General features: G+C 34.9%; 3 protein-coding genes across 3 annotated transcripts; all 3 read right to left on the bottom strand.

Annotated features, from left to right (window-relative positions):
* Nucleotides 1-326: 326 nt before the first annotated feature.
* Nucleotides 327-1,411, bottom strand: LOC147484634 (uncharacterized). Its single transcript, XM_086579781.1, has 2 exons — nucleotides 1,347-1,411; nucleotides 327-838 (listed from the first exon to the last, which is right to left on the bottom strand). Exon 2 carries the CDS (start codon nucleotides 834-836, stop codon nucleotides 327-329), a length of 510 nt encoding a protein of 169 aa, XP_086435907.1. The 5' UTR covers nucleotides 837-838; nucleotides 1,347-1,411.
* A 4,948-nt stretch (nucleotides 1,412-6,359) lies between these two features.
* On the bottom strand, nucleotides 6,360-10,549 carry LOC147484633 (uncharacterized). The gene is made up of 2 exons (XM_086577181.1): nucleotides 7,548-10,549; nucleotides 6,360-7,397 (listed from the first exon to the last, which is right to left on the bottom strand). The coding sequence occupies exons 1-2, from the start codon at nucleotides 10,231-10,233 to the stop codon at nucleotides 7,024-7,026; spliced, it is 3,060 nt and encodes a 1,019-aa protein (XP_086433307.1). The 5' UTR covers nucleotides 10,234-10,549; the 3' UTR covers nucleotides 6,360-7,023.
* Nucleotides 10,550-11,121: 572 nt separating this feature from the next.
* LOC147484632 (putative receptor-like protein kinase At3g47110) lies at nucleotides 11,122-14,908 on the bottom strand. The gene is given in 4 exon segments (XM_086577182.1): nucleotides 11,122-11,935; nucleotides 12,067-12,306; nucleotides 12,309-14,208; nucleotides 14,210-14,908. Coding segments are annotated over 4 exon segments (3,051 nt in total). The 5' UTR covers nucleotides 14,771-14,908; the 3' UTR covers nucleotides 11,122-11,585.
* Between the last annotated feature and the right edge of the window lie 7,412 nt (nucleotides 14,909-22,320).

Raw genomic sequence — 22,320 nt, 5'->3', positions numbered from 1 at the left:
CGGCATATGGAAGGTGTTGGTCTCCGGATGCCATCTCCACAAACGCAGAGATCAATGGTGGATCCATATGCTCGTGATAACCTTCCACGAGATCAAACAACCCAGTCCTTCTCAACCGCATCGGCAAATCTCGAGACCTTTCACATTCATTTTGAAATTCCATTGGGATAACTTCGCTAAGTGTGAAACACACTTCAACGCCCACGATCCTCCCTAAAACAACCGAAAGCACGCATTAGATATATATGAACGAAACAAAAGATTTTGTAAAAAGAAAATCAAAGTACACAAGAAAAACAAAATATTACCCTTCTCCCCAAACATCATCAAGCGACATGCACCGTGATAGTCATACAACAACTTCGACTCATACGGGCCTCCCCATACACACCTCTTTGAAACTCCAAATCATCATTGGATTTTCTTACGAAATCCAATACCGGAGGTGCTTCTTCCACTGGTGGTACGTCTTCTACCACATATTCTTCAACATCATCATCCTGCTCATCCTCCTCCTCACTCTCCTCCTCACTCTCTTCCTCACTCTCCTCACTCTCCTCTTCTACTATACTCTTCCCTTTGTCTAAACCTACATCTAAACCTACATCTAAACCTACATTAGTATCACTATCTACACTATCTTCACTAAACGAATCAACCTCAGGAACCTCTTTTTCCAAATAGTCCCCTCTACGCGCTGATGCCGTTAAGCCGTCTGCCCTATGTCTTTTTCTTCCAACTGCATCACCGCTAGAGGAACCGCCACCAAACAATTTCTTAACACCCTTGAATGTAGTTTTCGCTACATTCTTCACATTCTTTGATCGAGGACCCATCGCTACAAAGAAAAATAAAACAAGTATTAGTAAACCATATTTAAATAAACAATGTACAAAGAAAACCATTAGAAAAAAAGTGATCATCTCAGTCGTAAAACTAATAGACTTATAAGCTTGCTATGATAACTCCAAGTATATATGAAGAAATAGAATGAGGCGTTACGCTATCCAAATTCTATCGAATTTTGGGGAGAGTTTCCTTTGTTAAGTCAACATTTCGTATACTTAAACCTGTCATAACCTGGAAATCAATAATAACATCCTTCCAACAACCATATGTACATATAACCTAACTTTTACACGACAGTGCAAAATGTATATATATACAAGACTGTTTCTCAGTATGAACCGGCCATTTATGTACATCAAGTATTACAACAAAATAACTGGACTCTCTCTACAACAAAATGAACTTGACTCGTCCCCTCGTCAAGCATAGAAACCACCCAAAAACCACCTTGATAACATACATTCAAGTAAGTTTGAAAACCAAAGAAAGCTTCTCACCTATAATGTTTTACCGCTTTAGTTTTGTTCCCTCAGATCCGGACCTTAAGCAAGTACTCGTGAAAAAAGCTGCATGTGATCAAGGTCATTACTCATTAGTCAAGACTCAAGAACATAAGCAAGATGAAAGGTGAGTAAAAGAATGTACGTAAACACTAATCATAAAATGGTAAAAGTATCTTCTCTTATAACATCAGCCCTAAAGGAAAATACTAGGTATGAAAGATGAGCACTACTCCTAACTCTTAGTCTTTACGCCAATAAGCACATTATCAAGCTTTTACGTTGTAGTGAATTATTGGTGGCTCACAATGCTCATGCAGAAAGAGAGCCCAATTGCAATCTGAATTGCAATCTCATACAACTTCCCCATTCTATGTTAAGGTGATTCTTGAACAAAATTTTATCGAATAATCCGTTTTCCACGTGTTCGTAAAACAAGTGCTTTCATGTTGGTATCAAAGCAATACCCATATAGTTTGATCAGGTTTTGATGGGAAGTTTTGCCCATGGTGCCCACTTCCGACGAATTGTTTCCTCATAATTTCCTTTGTGTTATTGTTGTCTTTTAGTACCTTCACCGCTATTTTGACACCATTAGGGAATTCACTGTGTAGACGCCTCCAAACCCACCAAAGACTACATTCTTCTCGAGATTTGACGTAAATCTCTTAAGTTCATCAAGTGAAAATGATTTTGGTTTCTCGCTTGTTAGTTTATACAAGAAATCATCGATTGGTTGTGAACACATCGTGTTCCATCAGTTTATCTCACAAAATATAGGTTGTAGTCCAACAAAGTAGAGTATGAAAAACAGAGTGATAACGACAACTTCTGGAAAAGAAAAGATGACAATGAGCTAGACATGAATTTCTATAGATTAGAGAATAGAAAATAGACACTGATGATATATCATTTATCCAATAAACAACTAGTTAGTTCTGTGGAGATATTTCATTCAAGGATATCTTGGAGGAGCAATAGAATAAAAGTTCTAGGATTTTTAGTGCAACAGTTCAGTGCATATATTTTTGGTATATTATCCTAAAACTACAGATGTTCCAAAATGGGGGTTTTCAATAAACTTTGGTGAATAATTACTAAATTTCTCCGGGGGCATGTTGTATATTGTATTATTTCATAATGAAGGCTTCGATACATACCAAAATGAATGGAGTCTGTGTTTTTAGATAGAAGTTGTTCTTCTCAAACTGTTGGACGAGACTAAGAGTTAGGAGTAGATACTTTGTTGGATTGAAGGATCGCGAGAGGGATTTTGTCGAGGTTTTTGGGTGAGAAATCGCAAGAGAGATGACCGGTTACAACAAGTTTTCCCGGTTTCGCGATTAGGTGGGGGGTGTACATGGGCTTTTTGTTGGGCTTTGTGATTTGGGCTTGGGCTGGAGGTTGCCTAATCCAATTCTGGTGGCGCCCAATACTGGTGATGTGGATGTTGAATTTTTTGTTGTTGCAGGTCTCTTTCTCTTCTTATGCTCATACCCTCTAGCTTTAGCTTGACCATCTTTTACTTTCCTCAAATACATACTCACAGATCTTGAAGCAAACAAATTCGTTTGAAGGCTTCTTCCACCATTCTCCTCATAAGCAGCACTCAATCGTCCAATCATAGAATCAACACTACCCTAGTAGTTGAAATGGACAATGACAAGGCCCTGGTGGATTCAGATTGCCATAATAATGACAAATTCAACAAATGCACCCTAGTATTACCAAATTGATTTAAATTGTTCAAAAAGTCAATAACTTGACCATCACTACATCTTTCCAAAACTAAAGGGGTTGATGGTTTTTCAAATACTTCAAAAAAGTATTCCAAATCTTCTTTTGTGTCTCAGAATCGACTTAGTGGAACTAGTAATAAGTCTTGTGTGGATTCTATACATAATGTAGGTGAAGGTTCTAATGTTGAGTCCGTAACTTAAAACTGCAAACACAAATGCCACATATTAAGAAACCAAATTTCTACAGTATTGGGCTTAATGTTAAAGTTGCAACTACTGCAGTCCAAATCACCCGAACTAATTTAAATCATGAACCCATATAAGTTCAAGGGTGATTCCAAATCACGTTTCTTGTTATTATTGAACCTTTTCCATAACTTGGTTTTCTTGAATCTCCTTTTTAACACCATTCTTATGCTCATACAAGTTTGATGCTGCAATAATATCTTGTTACTGCATATACCTTTGTAGGGTTCTTTTCCTTATTTTCATCTTTCATGTAGTTTCCTAGCTAGCTGCACTTGAATATTGCTACTTCAGCACTGAAGTTCATAGCATAAACGTTTTGTTTCTTCTATTGGTACTTCAATGATCATTTAACTCTTAAAGCTTATTCTATAACAACAAAGAGTCTCAGCCCTTCTTCCTCTAGTCCATTCTCCCCAAACCCACCAATTAATGAGCTCCAAGACACCAAATCAGACCTCGCAATACCATTAAAAACTCTCACCGAATCCCAAACACACCCACAACTTGCATACATACTCGCAACTCGCAATACACTCAAACGACCCTCTAAACACTCCACATTAGATTTTTCATGTTATGATATTTTTCATCATGAAACATGAACAAGAATTAGATCACTGCCTGTCCGAAAACTAGACGCGCGACCCTCTAAACACTCCACATTATTAAAAAAAAAGTAGGTAAATCCTATCCAACGTTCTTTGTGTTTCAAAGGATCCTTCAAGTTTTGGACAGACCGACTTAATCCCTGTTCAATCATCATCATATAAGAATGCTAATATGACAACTTGAGTACTTGACAAGACAAATATTCATTTATGAATTACTGATGAGTTCGTTGCCATAGAAAAAACTCGGCACTAGTACAATCAAACTAAGATTATTATTCAAGAAGTACAAATTATTCAGTTTTAGTATTAATTTTCCACATTGTTAACTAGCTTATTGTGTATATGTTCTACTTAGGTGCTGGCGGTGATGGCTTTATTGCTCGAGACATATCCTTTGTCAATATTGTCGGTCTATCTAAGGGTCAAGCGATCGCTTTTGTAGTCATTTATGCAGATAAATCACATGTTTTATCGATGTTCCATTATTGGTTACCAAGACACTTTGTACACCCTCTCGAATCGACAATTTTACAGAGACCGATATCTATGGAACTAAAACCTAGTACACTTTAGTTCACACAATCGACACTTAGTACACTTTGTACCCTTAAAAAAAAAAAAATCTTTTGTTGTTCACTTTCAATGCATTGATTCTCTTTTTTCAGTTTCTCTCGAAGAAAATATATAGGAAATTCGAGCTCATTTTCTCATACTATATAAAGATGAACAAGACAAACATCACATTCCCATAACTCATCAAATTAAAATTAAGAAGAACTAACCTGAATTAATTAAAACATCACATTCCCATAAGGAGAGACTTGCTGGTCGGGGTGTTCGACGATCGTGGTTTCTGTAGGCGAGCAGCTTGAGCCAAAAAACGTGAGCTCCCCTTTCCGCTTCTTTCTTCTTTCTGCAGCCACTCAAAGTAAAGCAAGCACTGAAATTGGCTAACTTCACATTGAAAACTCGAATTCACAACCATCCATTATCACCAAACGACCATCCATCATACATTATACATTATACACTCGAATTCACAACCATCCATCATACGTTATACACTATTCTAATTACTTATGTAAAACAGCTAATAAAGTTCGGGAATTGAAATAGGATAAAAGGGGGAACGTGTACCTGAATCAGGATGAAGAAGATTGAAACGCAAATCAAGGGCAAGCTGTTGGCGATAAACAGGTAAAGATGAAGGGCAAGCTGTTGGCGATAAACACGGCTTTCTTGCTACTAGAACAAACCCTTCCTCATAGTCGAAGGTTCAATTGGATTGCTTCAATTCGGATTTTGAATTTTTTTGGTTAGTTTCAGCGATAATTGGCGAAAGGGTTTTGGCGAGAGATGACCAAGGAACAGGTTTTTCCGTTTTGCGATTTGGTGGGGTGTCTTGGGCTTTCTTGTTTAGACTTTGTTGTTTGGGCTGGGCCGAGGTCTGCCCGATCTAATTCGATGGCGTAATCAATACAAAGACTCAACAATAATGCAACTGTACCAACTCAATCTCTCGTTGGGTTTCTCAAAACACCTAGACATTAAAAGGGTGTGATAGCCTGATAGTTCATTGTTATATATCCACGAGACCACGGCCCTGTTCTAACTCACAAACATACATTAGTATTTAGTAAACTGGTGTGCAGTGGGGCATGAGCATAGCGAGAAGATAAAGGTTTGAGAAATTGTGGAGGATTAATCGTGAGGGAGATAGAGAAATTATGAGGGAGAGTGTTCTGATGAGAAATATAGGAGAAAATATTTGGAGAAGGAGCAAACTTGTACATCTTGTTTTTCACCCATAAGGCCCTAACACAAGAGTTTGCTAACGCATGCAACAAACAACTGAATCTACTAATTATCAGTGTTCTAAAAATCGGTCAAGGCGGCCGCCTAAACGGTCTCGCACTATGCAGTGCCCAACCGACTCGCCTAGGCCCAAATTGATGGACTAATTAAGTGGGTCTAGGCAGACCGATTAAGGCCCTAGCTAGGCGGTCCAATCAATTTTTTTTTTTTTTTTGAATGATTAAATGTTGAAAATTAAAGACCCGTGTAGACTTAAGATTTGAATGAGTTTAAAAGACTAAAGTTCAATATAAATTATATGTCACTATAAGAAAAAAATATGTTTTTATATGAAGTCGATTTTCTTCAACTGTTACACATTTTGGTAATAGGTATTTTTGGTTGTGTTTATTTTTTAAGTTATGGTAAATGATATTCTTCATTTCTTGGAGTATAGGTGTGTATTACTATATATTATAAGATATATTTGGAAAAAAAAACCGCCTAGCGCTTAGCACGTCTAGACGGAGTAGACGCTATGCACTCTCCCACCGCCCGACTACCGCCTAACGTTTTTTAGAACATTTCTAATTATTATCATGCTGACCACGCTCAAATTTTAACAAAAATTCATATTATTCAGTAGAAATGTGATACAGACTTTTCCCAGCCCTCTGTGGCTTGACTAATTGATGATTAACTAAGCCCAACCCAAATTTTGATCAGTCTTTCTTTTTCCATTACCAAGCCTTACCCAAAACATAGAAATACAAGTCCAAACCCACACAAAGTCGGGTCTAGCCCATCATCGCTTGGTTTAATTCGTAGCATTCTCGAGTCTCGACAACTAGCGAAGATCCAGGGAGACTTCTACTGCTTATACAAACTCCCGAGTTCAAACTACCTACGATCTCCTTCATAGTCCTCATTCCTCAATCACTCCTGCAAGGAACTTGAGCAGCACGCTATCACATACTCCATGTAAGTTTTTTCGTGCCTTCATTTCATTCATTGGAAGCTTCTTTCCAATACGATTCTCTCTGTTTTTCTATAGAAATAAAACTTACCTTTGAAGTTCGTAACTGCCTTTTCCTGCTTTTCTCCATTCAAACTTTCAATAGTAGTTATTAATAAGGTTTAAACTCTTTTTTAGCAGTATGAAGAACCTCCTGTCGCTTATGAGGATACTGAACTGATAATGTTAAAATACATTATTAGTGTCATCATACTATACCATGCAGCAAATTGTATGTGCTTTTATAATAAGCAGAAAGTTTATTCTTATTGCTGAGTTCCAACGGAAAGTGTTTCTTTGATTGAATGCAATTCCTTGAGGACATCTTTGATGTCCATTCTCTCAATCATTAGTTCCTCTGAACATGCTACTCCAACTCTCAATATGCGACTTAAGCAGTCAATTGTTCCATTTACTGGATTACTGCTGGAAACTTCTTTCAGAGTGTCTTCCTCTAGCAAACGTGTGTCGATGATGTCCATCACCTGTTGAGGTAAAGCCTTTTTAGAGAAGTCATGCAGAGTGAGTCCTTCCTTAAACATGTGATCTGTTGGCCTCTTTCCTGTGAAAATCTCTAGCAAAAGTATCCCATAACTATACACATCGCCTTGTGCAGACACCTGCACACCCATGCCATACTCTGCAGTTCATTGATAGACTTGTTACTCATAAATTGAATTGGTGAAAATTCTCCGAGCGCTTTATACAAAACTTAAAACACAATTTCTTCTCTCCGTAGTATGTAAATTAGAATCAGTGACAAATTATTGATAGTAATAAAAAAATGTACCTGGAGGAATGTACCCGATGGTGCCTCTAATAGCAATTGAATTACTTTCGTTTTTGTTGGATGTGCTAGTGCTCTTGGACAGAAACTTTGCTAACCCAAAATCCCCAACGTTAGAAGTCATGTCTTCATCGAGAAGAACGTTGCTTGACTTTAGATCACAATGAACAATAGGTCTTTCACATTCGTTGTGAAGATAATCCAAAGCAGAAGCAACATCAATTGCAATATTTACTCTTTGGAAGAGGTTCAAAGTTCTCATCAGATCTTGTCCATTATTTGAACTTGTATGCAACCAGCTTTCCAGACTTCCATTAGGCATGAACTTCAAAACAAGAGCTTTAAAATCGTTACCATTAGAATCCACACTTGAACAAACTGTTAGGATCTTGAGTAGATTTCGATGACGAATTTCTCTCAAAGCTTCACATTCTGCCATGAAACTCTTAGACGCTCTAGGTTCTGTGAGGTTGAGTACCTTCACGGCAATAGGACCTTCATCTTGCTGGAGAATTCCTTTGTACACAGATCCGTAGCTTCCTGTACCAATCAAATTTTCTAAAGAAAATCCATTTGTTGCTTTATGAAGATCATAGTAAGAAACCCTCTTGATATCTCCCATAAGCTGTTCTGTTGGTGGTTTTTCGTCAGGTTTTTTCTTCAAGTAGAACATAAGGAATAAGGCCACCACTATTACCGAAAGCACAATTACGCCAAGAACCACCTTCAAAGAAAGAGGACTTGTTTTTTTCTTGAGCACACCAGACTTTTGAATGTTGCATTTTGGTAGCTTAAGTTCAGAAATTCCCCCACAGAGCTTGTAATTTCCATCAATTGAAACTGCACTTGCATTTGAAAAGATTCCTTTTGTTGGTACCTCCCCCTCAAAGTTATTGAAAGATAGGTTCAGACTTTTTAAGCCTGTGAGGTTCTCTAATTCTTTAGGAATTTTTTCAGATAAGTTGTTGCGCGAGACATCCATTACTTGAAGGCCTTTCAAAGAACTAAGAGAATTGGGAAGGGATCCTTGGAAGAAATTACCTTGAATATAAAGGTACTCCAAGCTCAAACAGTTACCAAGTTGGTTGGGTATTTGGCCAGACATTTTATTCTCAGAGACATCTAAGCCTTGAAGACTTTGAAGGTTACCCAGTTCCAATGGTATGGATCCATTGAGTGAATTATGTGATAAAGTGAGGGTAACTAATCGAGTGGATAAACCAATCTCTTGGTTAGGTATGGGGCCTGTTAAGTTGTTATAAGAAAGGTCCAGTGTTTGCAGAATTTGGTTGCCTAGACTTGAAGCAATGCTTCCTTCCAAGAAGTTGTATGACATATCAAGAGAGAATAACTGAGACATGTTCCTTATGGAGGAAGGGATATACTCTGATAACCGATTCCCATACAGATACAACATTCCTAGCTTTTGAAGATTCCCAATACCAGCCGGAATACTTCCGGTGAAGATGTTATTAGTCAAATCAAATGCAATCAAGTTTTGGAGATTTTCAATTTCAATAGGAATGTTTCCAGATAATTGGTTATCACCTATATACAGTTCACTAAGAATGCTTGAGAAATTAGCTACTGATGCAGGTAGCAGGCCTCCAAATTGGTTGACGCGCACACTGAGAAATTCTAGACTGGTACAATTGGACAAAGAAGTAAAGAAATCTAAATCCCCAGAGGTCCCACTTCCAAGACGATTTTCTTCGAAATTTAGGAATTGGAGGTCTATCAGATTCCCCAGATTAATAGGAACTTCTCCAGTGAATTGGTTATTACCAAAATCAATTTTTTGGAGTTTGGAAGCATTGGACAGGGAAGTAGGAATGGGTCCAGAAAATTGATTTATCCCGATGAGAAAGTCTGTAAGACTTGGAAGCATAAAACCAATATTACTGGGAAGACTCCCACTCAGTTGATTATCTGCATTGGAAATAATCTCTAAATTTGAAAGATTATAAAGAGATGCAGGAAATATACCAGATAAATTGCATGCACCAAGTCCAATAGCTTTTAGGCTTTTTAATTCGCCAAGAGTAGTTGGAATAGTTCCTCCCAAATTATTGTCGGATATTGAAAGAGACTCAAGCGATGTGAGGTTCCCCAGGGAATCTGGGATCCCTCCGGTTAGTCTGTTCCGGTGAAGTGCCAAAGTAACAAGCTTTGAAAGAGACCCGAGTTCTGTGGGTATCTTTCCAACCAGATTGTTGTAACTCAGAAAAAGGTTTTTGAGGTTGGAACAGTGGGAGAGACTGTTTGGAATTTTTCCAACCAAAAAGTTATTACTCACAATAAGATGTGTGAGTCTAGACAAATGACCAAGTTCTTCTGGAATTTCACCTTGGATCCTGTTGTCATAAAGGACTAGCGTCGTCAAGAAAGAGAGATTTCCGAGGTGAGGCGACAAGGACCCTTGCAGACCATTGGAGCTAAGTTTCAAGACTGTCACTCTTTGATGTTTATGATTGCATTTGATTCCTTCCCATTCACAAAAATGATGAGAATCATTCCATGAACTCACAACGTTGTAAGGGTCCAGTGTTATTTGAGATTTGAAGGCGAGTAAAGCTAGTCTATCTGTTTCATTTCGTAATATTTTGGCTGTGGACGGCCTCACTGGAAAAGATACACAACAAACAAGAACGGAACATAATAAGATAGAAAACCTGAATACACTCGTCATAGAAGAAGTGCAGTGAAAGCTTGATCTGAGAAAGAACGCTCAGTTTCAGTTAATACTTGTCTTCAACTTTAAACTCATTTATACAATGAAACTGTGGACAAGGTGAATGCTTAAGCTACACTACAGAAACATATAGCCATACAGGTCATGGCTGCATACAAACGTGAAAATTTTAATTTTTTTTTTTTTTTTTTCCGATAATAATTAAAATTTTAAAATTAGTATGTGCTCTTTGGGCCTGTATTGGCTGTGAAATCAAAGTAGACATGCACAGTACCCTATGAGGCCATCAACTGCGTTTGAGAACATGGTTGCAGCAGTGCAGCCAGCTTTCGTTTTAAAAATAGAAATAGGAATCCTCTAAATTGGATAAGGGAGGCTGTGACATCATAACTAAATAGTTTATGAGCTCATATATCAGCAAAGAACACTGATCAATTTTCAAAATTATATGTAGTTACTGAACCTTTTCAAGTACTTGGCTTCTTTTACAAAATTATAGGATATCACAAATGAGCAATTTCATCCAAGTTTTCAAGAAAAAGATTTAATTCAATCAGAAATACTCAAGTCAATATAAAGTTATAAACAGCTTACAGAATAAACTCATTCTAAACAATATTGAGCACCATGTGAATAACTGTTCTATCTATGAATATTAGCTAGCAAACTTGAAACTCGACACAACAAACAGTTCAAATGGATTTTAAGTGGCCAGAGATTTTATATTTTATATTTTCATAATGCGACATTATTTAATTCATGAATACATGCTTTTTTAATCCATGGTTTCCTCTATACGGTCATTCTGGGGCCCTTAACAATCAAGAGAGACATCATTTTATCCAATGTGCTAATCAAGAATTAACTCTGCAATACTTAAGATTATACAAACAGGCGATGGAAATTAGTAGACCTTTCTTTAGATTACAAATAAAGAACTCTAAGACTACAAACAGGGCCATTTTCCTTGTAGTTTCCTTACCGGCCATGCATATAGCATTAGATTAAAGAAGCCTACGCGACAGCTTCTTTGTTTCTTCGTTTGTTTCGATTACTATATTATTAACAATGTGAATTGTCTATTTCTGGACTATGCTCTTAATTTGTTTTTTAACGAGTCATAGTCATTATTCTCTTATAATAATCTATGTTTGTTGTATCGTGTAAGGAACGCAGTTACAAAATTGAAGAAATCATCCACTCCCAAAACATCAATTAGCTAGCTAGAACAATGGAGTTCCCGCCTCTTCAAATTTTGGTCGTAATTGTGTCTCTATTTGGCCTAGACTGTCAGCAGCACAGTCCCAAGTATTTGGTAAAGTAACAAAATTTCATCTTCCGTCAAGAGTTCAAGCCCGAAGATAAACTTCTTTCACTGAATGCAATTCCTTGAGAACATCTTTAATTTCCATTCTCACACTCGAAAGTTCAACTGAACATGCAACTCCGATTCTCAATATGGAACTCAAGCATTCTTCCATTGGATTTACTGATTTCAAAGCTTGTTCTTGAGTTCCTTCAGATAGCATACGCATATCGACAATGTCCATAGGTAAAGCCATTTTAGCAGAGTCATGAAGGCTTAGTCCATCGCTGAATATAGTATCCGTAGGTCTCTTTCCAGTAAACATCTCCAGCAAAAGTATCCCGTAACTGTACACATCCCCTTTAGTAGACACCTCTGCCCCCATGCCATATTCTGCAAATCAGATTCGTTAAACTTTTTTTTTTTTTTTTTTTTTTTCCTTTTACAACTTGTAGTCACATTTATCACTAGACAAAAAAAAAGGAACAAATAAAAGAAACCATGGTAGTAAATAGAAAACATACCTGGAGGAATGTAGCCAATAGTTCCTCTTAGAGCAACCGAAATAGATTCTTTATTGTCTGAAGTGCCAAGAAATTTTGCTAATCCAAAGTCACCAACATGGGCAATCATGTCATCATCAAGAAGAACATTGCTTGACTTTAGATCACAATGAACAATGGGTCTTTCACAATCATTGTGAAGATAATTCAGAGCCGTAGCAACATCGATTGCTATGTCTATTCTTTGGCGGAGGTTCAAACTTTTGGTGGATGCTCTCCGTCTGAACTAGAATGCAGCCAATTCTCTAGACTTCCATTTGTCATTAATTTAAACACAATAGCTTTAAAGTCGTTACCGTTGTTGTCCACACCTGAGCAAACAGTTAATATCTTGAGTAGATTTCGATGACGAACTCCCCTCAAGGCTTCACATTCGTACATAAAACTCTTCAAAGCACCACGTTCCATGAGCTTAAGCACCTTTACTGCAATATGGCCTTCATCTTGATGAAGAATTCCTTTATAGACAGAACCAAAATTTCCAACACCAAGCAAATTTGTCGAACAAAATTCATCCGTTGCTTTACGAAGATCATTATAAGAAACTCTCTTAAGATCTCCCAGAAATTGCTCAGAAGGAAGTTTACCCTTAGGCTTTCTCCTCAGATAGATTACAACAAACAATGCCACCACCAATAATAGCGAGACAACACCAAGTGTCGCCTTTATAGAAACAGGAATTCCTCTGTTCTTGGATTTTCTGATTTTGCATACAGGTAACTTTAGTTCACCAATGCCCCCACAAATCTTCTTGTTACCCAAAACTGAAATGGCACTTGCATTTTGAAAGACTCCGTTCTTTGGTACCTCACCCTCAAGGTTATTGAAAGACAGGTTTAAACTCTGTAAAGAGAGCTTTTCTAAGTATCTAGGAATGTTTCCAGATATGTTGTTGCGCGAAACATCCAAAACCTGAAGGCCTTTTAAAGAACTAAGAGATGAAGGAAGCGGTCCTTGGAAGAAGTTACCTTGAACAAACAAGTACTGCAAACTTGAACAACTACCGAGTGTGGTAGGAATTTCACCCAACATCTTGTTCTCAGAAACATCGAAGTGTTCAAGACTCTTCAAGTTACCCACTTCAAAAGGTATGGATCCATTCAATGAATTATGCGTTAGATTAAGACTTCTTAAAATTGAAGATAGACCAATCTCATGTATGGGTATGGTGCCTGTAAAATTGTTACAAGAAAGGTCCAATATCTGCAACATTTGGTTATCCAGACCTAAAACAATACTTCCTTCCAAAATGTTGTTCTGCAAAGCGAGAGAAAATAACTTAGACATGTTCCTTACGGACGAAGGGATTTGTCCTGATAATTGGTTGTTAAATAGATGTAATAATCCTAGGTTTTGAAGATTACCAATGCTCGGGGGAATACTACCAGTGAAAGAGTTGCCAGACAAATCTAAATGAATCAAGTTTTGGAGTTTCACAATTTCAGTAGGAATGCTCCCAGAAAATTGATTTGGTCCTAAATATATCCTAATGAGTTGGTCTGACAAATTACCAATTGAGACTGGTAACATTCCTCCAAATTGGTTGGAGCCTAGACCCAGTACTTGGAGATTGCTACAATTAGCTAAAGAAGTGATGAAATCCAAATCACCAGATTTCCCATTTCCAAGATGGTTTACATTCAGGTTCAGGTTTTTTAGATCCTTTAAGTTTCCAACATTAGGAGGAACTTTTCCAGTAAAATTGTTGAAAGTAAGTTCTAAACTTTGGAGTCCAGTAGCATTGAATAAGGAAGCAGGAATTGGTCCAGAAAATTGATTACCTCCTATAAGAAATAATCTAAGATTGGGAAGCATGAAACCGATGTCAGTTGGGAGATTTCCAGTGAGTTGGTTCAGGGGGATGGAAATTACTTCTAAACTTGAGAGATTAAAAAGAGAGGGAGGAAAGATACCATATAACTTATTTGAAGTGAGTGAAAGAATTTTGAGGCTTTTCAATTGGTCAAGAATACTTGGAATGCTTCCACCCAAACTATTTTCAGACAACGAAAGAATTTCAAGAGATGTAAGGTTCCCCAGGGAAGGTGTGATCCCTCCAGTTAGCATGTTAGAACCAAGACGCAGTTTAACAAGCTTTGAAAGGGGAGCCAAGCTCCACAGGTATCTTTCCAACCAGATTATTTCTATCCAAAAATAAGTTTTTGAGGTTAGAACATAAAGAGATATTGGAAGGAATTCCTCCTACCAAAGAATTAGAAGTCGCATTAAGTACTTCTAACCTGAATAACTGACCAAAGTTTTGTGGCATTTCTCCGTGGAAGCTGTTGTTTGTTAGGTCTAGTATCCTCAAGAAAGAGAGGTTTCCGATGTAGGGAGATATTGGCCCGACTAGACCTTTGGACTGGAGATTCAATTCGGTCACCCTTTGATGTCTACGACTGCATGCAACTCCTTCCCACTGGCAAAAATGGTGAGAATTGTTCCATGAACTTGTGACGTTGTATGGGTCCAGAGTTATTTGAGATTTGAATGCTAGTAAAGCAAATCTATCAGTTTCATTTCCTAAGATGTTTCCTCTAGACAATTTTAACAGTGCTAAAGAAATAATACAGAAAAGGATGGAATCTAAGGGAGAAAAATTGAAAACTCTCATCACTGAAGATGTGATGTTAGTTTGGAGAGAGAGAGAGAGAAATGGTACCATTTATATGTATACTCAAGTCAACATTCCACAATAACTGCATGAAAAGGTTAAAGGTTGAACTAATGTACACACTGAACCAGTACTATACACTGAATATTAACAAACTAAAATGGAGCAAAGCCTCCCTAGAAGCGAGTGAAAACTTCGCTCTTGAGGAATTTGGTCAATTTAATTTCGGTCTTTTGTCTACACCCTACAGAGCAGTGGTCAACTTTCGTTTCGTCGATAGTAGACTATTGGCTGGTCCCATCTTCAGACTAGCTAGTTGCAACCTTTGTCCAATAATTATATAGTTCATTCCAGCTGGGAGTCCTCAGTCTTTCTGTACTTGACTCCAAACCATTCATTGGAAATTTGGAACAAATATGTACATGACAAACTTGAGAAAAGTTCGTTCAATCTGGACCGCTTAACCTACAAAGAGACCAAGGTTGTCATCTTTCAACTACAAAAGTTTTCTCTAACCTCAAATCTGCATTTACACTCTTCCCTGTAGTCTGTACTTCCATACTAACAACCAGGTATTAAGTCGCCGACAGGCTACAATAATTCAAGATGGGGAAGCTAAGTACGCTTTATCAATAAATTTCTCTAGTGCGCTCTTATTATTAAAGCCAACCGGCCTATCGAGAAAATAATAATATGGATGGAACTTGGAGGTTAAAAACTATGTTCTTGACAATAATAGCTTACTTGTTCTTTACAAAATAATAATATGGATGGAACTTGGAAGTTTTCCAAAGAATCCAAGCCGCGCACCAGCCATCAGTATCATGTCTTCTTAGATAGTTAAACTACCAAAATCGTTTTCAACTAGTTTCAAGTTTCAACCCAGTATCCTAGTTAACGATTAAGTGCTTTGTCAAATTAGTAAAGAGCAAAAACATAAAAAGAGTTTTAGAGTTGTGATGCACGGAGGTATGTAGAATTGTGTATAAAACCATATATTTCCTACAGATGAGAAGCAAAAACAACCTCTATATATGCCTCACCCCTTCCAAGCGACTTGCTCTCTTTTGCTGGCATTCAGGCTTGACGCCAATTAGGACTAATTAGTTTAGTTTTCACCTCATTGTAAATTACTGAAACAGGGTTTACTCAAAATTCTTTCTCAAGATTCATAGCTACCGATTGTTTTTCAATGCTATACTGTTTGAGTTTCTGTTTTATTATATCAAGTGTAGTTACAAAGTGGATCAGTATCATGTCTTCTTATGTATTTCTACTACGATCATTTTCAATCTTTTATAATTAAGTATCCTAGTTAACGATTAAGGCTTTGTCAAATTACGGACAAGAGCCCCAACACGATTGAATCCGAACCAATAATACAAGGACTTAGACTTTATATTTAGTCTGATAAGATTATTGGGTGAGGTCTCGGCAACCGGATAATGGCCTCCACCCCTTCCAAACAATAGATTTGTGTGTTTTATAGTTAATACTAGCCAATTCCTGACTAATTAGTTTAGTTTTCACCTCATTGTTGTTTGAAACAGGGGTTTATTAAAAGAAAATTCTTTTTCAAAATGGGAAAGATATTCAATCCTATACATTTGAGTTTAGTTTTTAAATTAAAAGTACTATCCTAAAATTATTGAAAGAAATAGGTGTATTTCAATTTTAATAAAGATTTTTTAGGGAGTCTTTCTAAGTAGGCTCTCAATGGAATTAATAAATAGGAGAGATATAATTTAAATAATACAAGGACTTAGGACTTCTAAAATCTTAAAATTAGAGATTAGAAATCTCTTTGGGTTGATAATGTGGCTCCTACAAACCCTATATCATATAGTGTTTTATAGTTATTATTATTAATATATTTTAGATATATATTATAGTTATACCCTCTTAACTCTATTTTTCAAGACTTCACAAAGTCTTCAATTTTTTTTAAATTCTACTACTAATTACGAAAAAAAAAAATTCCAAATCCTTAGATATATATTATAGATATATCCTCATTAATCTATTTTTTGGAGCACTGAAAGAGACTCAAGTTTTTTCTAAACTCTATTACTAATTACGAAAAAATAAAATATAAATAAGAGTTTCATAAAGTCTCTAACTTTTTCTAAACAATATAGCTAATTACAAAAAAAAAACAGAGACAAAAAACTAAATTGCTAAAAATAATAGTTTCAACCAAAAACAATTTTCCTACAACATTTACGCTGCAAAGAATAGTTTCCACACTAATCTCAAGTGAAGTTTAACATAACAAAGTTTTTTTTATAGAAAATGACAATGAAACTTTGAAAGAACAAAGGAAAAAATAAATTGAGTTGCTTTAACATTTGTTAACCACACATGTGACTGGGAAAAAAGGAAAAAAAAAAAAGTAAACTAATCATAAAATAAGTAATATTATACACCCAAAACAAATAAAATCATAATATATGGGCCTAACAAATAAAGTTGGATTAATTTGATGTGTCATCTATTGTGGGATTTAGACATTTAGTCATAGTTAAGGATTTTAAAAACCATAATTCCGGCCACAATAATTACGACATATTCCAATTAAATTTATGAATTTTATAATTTCCAATTTTAGCGAAATAACGATATTCAGTTAAAGCGGGCGTTGGCTTAAATAAATTATATAACTATTAATTTAGTTAAAGTGGACGTTGGGTTTAAATAAATTATATACCAAACTAAAATAAAACAAATTACATGTGGAAAATTAAATTATACAAAAAATAACATCACAAAATATATAATAGAAAATGAAAAAAATAAAAAATATATATATATATATATATATATATATAATACTGCATGAAACTAACGTCAAAGAACAATTAACATGAAACAGAAAACTAAATGCAAATGTATTGAACTAACCTCAAATAATATTTAATTGGAAATCGGAAATTTGATGCACATGCAAACATTAAACTAATCTTAAAAATTAAATAATTGACAATCGACATATGGATACAATTGCATTAAACTAACATCAAAGAATAATTAACGGGAAATCAAAACTTGGATGCAAATACATCGAACTAATATAAAAAAATAATTGTCGGGAAATCAGAAATTGGATGCAAATGCATTGAACTAACCCTTATAGATTAAATTAACGGAAAATCAGAAACTATATGCAACTGTATTGAATAACTAACCTAAAAAAATTAACTATAAATTGGAAACAAGATGCAAATGAGTGAAATTAATGTTAAAAAATAATTAACTGAAAATCAAAAACCTGATGCAACTACACTTAACTAATTTCAAAAAATAAATTGGATGCAAATGCATTGAACTAACCTCAAGAAATAATTAACGGAAAATCAGAAACTAGATGCAAATTCATTGAACTAACTTCAAACAATAATTACCATGAAATTAGAAACTAGATGCAAATGCAACCTCATCGAATAATAAACGAGAAATCGGAAATTGGATCCAAATGTATTAAACTAATATCAAATAATGATTAACGGGAAATCGGAAATTGGATGCAAATGCATTGAACTGACCTCGAAAAACAATTAACAGGAAATTGGATGCAAATGCATTGAACTAATTGCAAAAAATAATTAACAAGAAATCTGAAACTGGATACAACTACATTGAATTAACCTCAAAAAATAAATAATAGAAAATCAGAAACTAGATGCAAATGCATTAAACTAACCCCAAAATATAGTTGTGTTATATGTTGTGAGAATGTCTCGATAAGTATAGTTTTGCATTTAAAACGGTGTTTATCTTATCTTTTTTCGTATGATTGGGAACATCTTGCTATTCAAGTAGTTTCAATATGAACTTCGTCTTATTAGACAATTTCACAAAACTTCAATCAAACTTCTATTATTAAACAACAAAATGAAGTTGAAGGGTTTTATCAATGGCGAGTTATTTTTTTTTAATAGAGAGTAAGTGGGGTTTTATCAATGGATAAGTGATCAATATAATATTTGTATATAATAATTATGCATTTATAGTTGCATATATTTTTATGAATAATTAATATGACATGATATGTTCGTAGATAATCTATGAAGATCCCACATAGTGAGTCAGATATAATTTAAAGTATAATTAACGGAAAATCGGGAACTGAATAATCTTTGATAATCTCATATAGTAAATCAACCATAATTTATTTTTATGTCATGTTTGTAAGAACACTACAGATGGATCAGTATAAAGTTTGTATTACACACCATATTGGATAATTAAAAGGAAATTGAAAATTAGATTCAAATACATTGAACTAAGCTTAAATAGTAATTAACGAAAAATTGTAAACTTTATGCAAATGCAATAAACTAAACTCAAAAAGTAATTAACTAGAAATCGGAAACTGGATGCAATTGCATTAAACTAACGTCAGATAATAACTAACAGGAAATTAGAAATTGGATGAAAATCCTTGAAAAATATTTAATGGGAAATCGGAAATGGTATGCAAAAATGCATTAAACAAACCTCAAATAATAATTAACGGTGAATCGAAAACTGGATGCAAATAATGCATTGAACTAACATCAAAAAATAATTAACAGGAAATCAAAAACCGAATGCAAATTGCATTGAACTAACCTCATAGAATAATTTGCGGGAAATCAGAAACTAGATGCAAATGCATTGAAATAACTTCAAAGAATAGTTAATGGGAAATCAGAAACCGGATGAAATTGCATCAAACTAACCTCAAAGCAAAGCATAAATAATGTATAAACTAGAACTAGATTAATGAGAATGTATTGAACTAACCTTTCAAAAGTTATTAAACATTGAAAAATGGATCAAAAAACTAACCTTAATGAAAATTACAAAATTTGAACTTTTCTAAAAACCTCACTAATTAATTAACTAAAAATTGAAAAATGGATCTGCATTAAACTAACCTTAATGAATAATTACCAAAAAATCATAAATTTGATCAACTATTATTGAACAAACCTCAAAAATAATTAACGAAAAAATTGAAAACTTGGATACAAAATGCATTGAACTAAAATCAAATAATTAACTATAAATCGAAATCATGCAATTGGATGAACTAACCTCAAAGAATATTTAACGGAAAATCTAAATGGATACAAATACATTAAACTAAAATCAAATTAACTATAGGTCGGAAATCGAAATGATGGATGCTTGCATCCTTTACCCTCAAAAATCAAAAATATGCAAATAATTGAAATAATCTCAAATGCAAGTTAACCTCGAAAAAATCGGGATGAATTAAGATCGAACTACCCTTGAAGCATAAATAACCTAAAATTTGAATTGAAAACTAACCTCAAAAATAATTAATGGAAAATTTGAACATGGATGCAAATGTATTGAACTAACCTCAAAAGAGTAATTAATGGAAATTTGAACATGGATGCAAATGCAATGAACTAATCTCAAATGAATAAATCATTAACATCAAAACGAAAAATCGTAAAACCTTAATGAATAACTGCATTGAACTAACATCAAAGAATAACTAACATCAAAGAAAAAAAAAAACTTGATATAACTACATTGAATTAACCTCAAAGAATAATTAATAGAAAATCAAAAACTAGATGCAATTATATTGAACTAGCATCAAAGAATAATTAACGTAAAATGAGAAACTTGATGTAAATGCATTGAACTAACCCTGTAACATAGTTGTATTATATGTAGGAGAATATAATGTCTCGGCGGGGTATAGTTTTGTATTTTAAGTAGTGTTTATTATAATTCTTTTATTATGATTAGGAATGTCTTACTATTCAAATATTTATCTTAATATATTGGACATTCTTACAAAATTTTAATCAAACTTTTATTAAACCTTAAAAAATAATAACAAAATAAGGTTTGAGTTTATTTTTTATTTAATTTTTGGGGGTTTTTTTTTTATTTTTTATTTTTAGAGCAGTTAAATTTGAATAAGTGATTAATATAATTTCCATATCTCATAGGTCTACATAGTTGCTAATATTTTTTTAGAATAATTTAATATAACGACACCGTTAAGTAGGGATCTGTTCGAAGCTAGTTTACTAATAGTATACATATAAAATTGGAAACAATATTGGTCAGTGTTGTGTTTGCCACACAAGAGATGAGGATTTGACTTTTGCTATTTACAAATTTGATTGATTTTTAGAAAAAAAAAAAAAAAAAAAAAAACAAAAAAAAAAACAAAAACAAAAAACAGTTTTCATGTATTGCTAACGGGTCTAGGTCTGGCTTGAATCCTAACTTGTCCAATAAAACCTAGACCGGGTTTGGACTCGAAAATTCATATATATTCTGGGCTGGACTTGGACCTAGGTGTGTCCTGTTCAGGTTCAGCCCGTTGATAGCCCTACTTCTATAATAGAAAATTTTAAAAAAAAAAGTGATGGTCTAAATTTTTTCCTGCCTCAACGCTTACAGAACCCCTCACACAGTGAAGGTACGCTTCCATTGCATAAACGCCTCAAACGCCTTTTAAAACAATGCTTCTATCTAGACACGATTAGGCATCTTAAAACACTGAATGTACATACACAAACCAGATTTTTCCCTGAAGTCTTTTGCATTAGGAATGGCGCAACGCATGCGTATTAAAAGAGGATAATACTGAACAGAACGACGTCAATTATCCAGCTGAATCCAGCAGAAATATATAGCATAAACTTTTCCTGTATTTTTCTTGGTAGGAACTTTTCCTATTTCTAGTGACTGAAAACTACTAAACAAATTATTATGAACCAAAGGACTTCTTTATTTTAATACAATTTCCTTGAGGACATCTGGTCCATTCCTCAGAACATGCTACTCCAATTCTCATTACGGCACTCGAGCATTCTTTAATTTGATTGATTGAATTGGAAGCTTTCTCATGAGTTTCTTCTGATAATAGGCGCACGTACACCTCTGGTGTCCATCACCTGTTGAGGTAAAGCCATTCCACAAAAGTGATGAAAGCTGTGTCCATCTTCCCAATCAAAGAGTTGTTACTTGCAAGCAAATCTTCCAGTCTGAATAATAATGAGCCAAGTTCTTTAGGAATATCACCATGGAAGCTGTTGTTTTGGAGGACTAGTGTCCTCAAAAAAGAAGGATTTCCGATGTGAGGAGATAATTGCCGTGGCTAGACCTTTGAACCCAATATCCAAGACTCTGGCCCTTTGATTTGGGTGACTGCATGCAACTCTTTCCCAGTAACAAAACATGATGATTGATGAGAATCATTCCATGAACTCATTACCTTGAAAGGGTCTTGAATTATTTGAGTTTTGAATGCTAGCAAAGCTAGTCTATCCGTTTCATTTCCTAAGATGATATGACCGCTGCGGAGAATCTCAATGACTCAATGACAGAGAACTCCAATACAAAATATAATGAGATATAGGCTACAGAAACTGAATACACTCAACATTGAGTTTAACACAGAAAGAGAGTTCCGTGGACCGTGGGAAATCGACTAGCTCTTTACTGATTATGTACAAAAGCTGTTTATAATAAGAACGCGTAAAGTAGAGGACAAAACATACGAAAACCCACCAAACCATGTTGGTACGTTTGCGAGCGAGAGTGGTGTGTAGTGTGCTTATTGC

This window comes from Coptis chinensis, chromosome 8 (assembly GCF_015680905.1).
Source record: "Coptis chinensis isolate HL-2020 chromosome 8, ASM1568090v1, whole genome shotgun sequence".
In the NCBI taxonomy this organism is placed as follows: Eukaryota; Viridiplantae; Streptophyta; class Magnoliopsida; order Ranunculales; family Ranunculaceae; genus Coptis; species Coptis chinensis.
This window is presented reverse-complemented; position numbering and strand designations above follow the sequence as displayed.

Excerpts from the sequence above, each read along its gene's own strand:
- LOC147484634 (XM_086579781.1), bottom strand. The coding sequence starts at position 836 with ATGGGTCCTCGATCAAAGAATGTGAAGAATGTAGCGAAAACTACATTC.
- LOC147484633 (XM_086577181.1), bottom strand. The coding sequence starts at position 10,233 with ATGACGAGTGTATTCAGGTTTTCTATCTTATTATGTTCCGTTCTTGTT. Across the intron at positions 7,398-7,547 it reads CATCGGGTACATTCCTCCAG|AGTATGGCATGGGTGTGCAG; the intron begins GTACATTTTTTT and ends AATGAACTGCAG.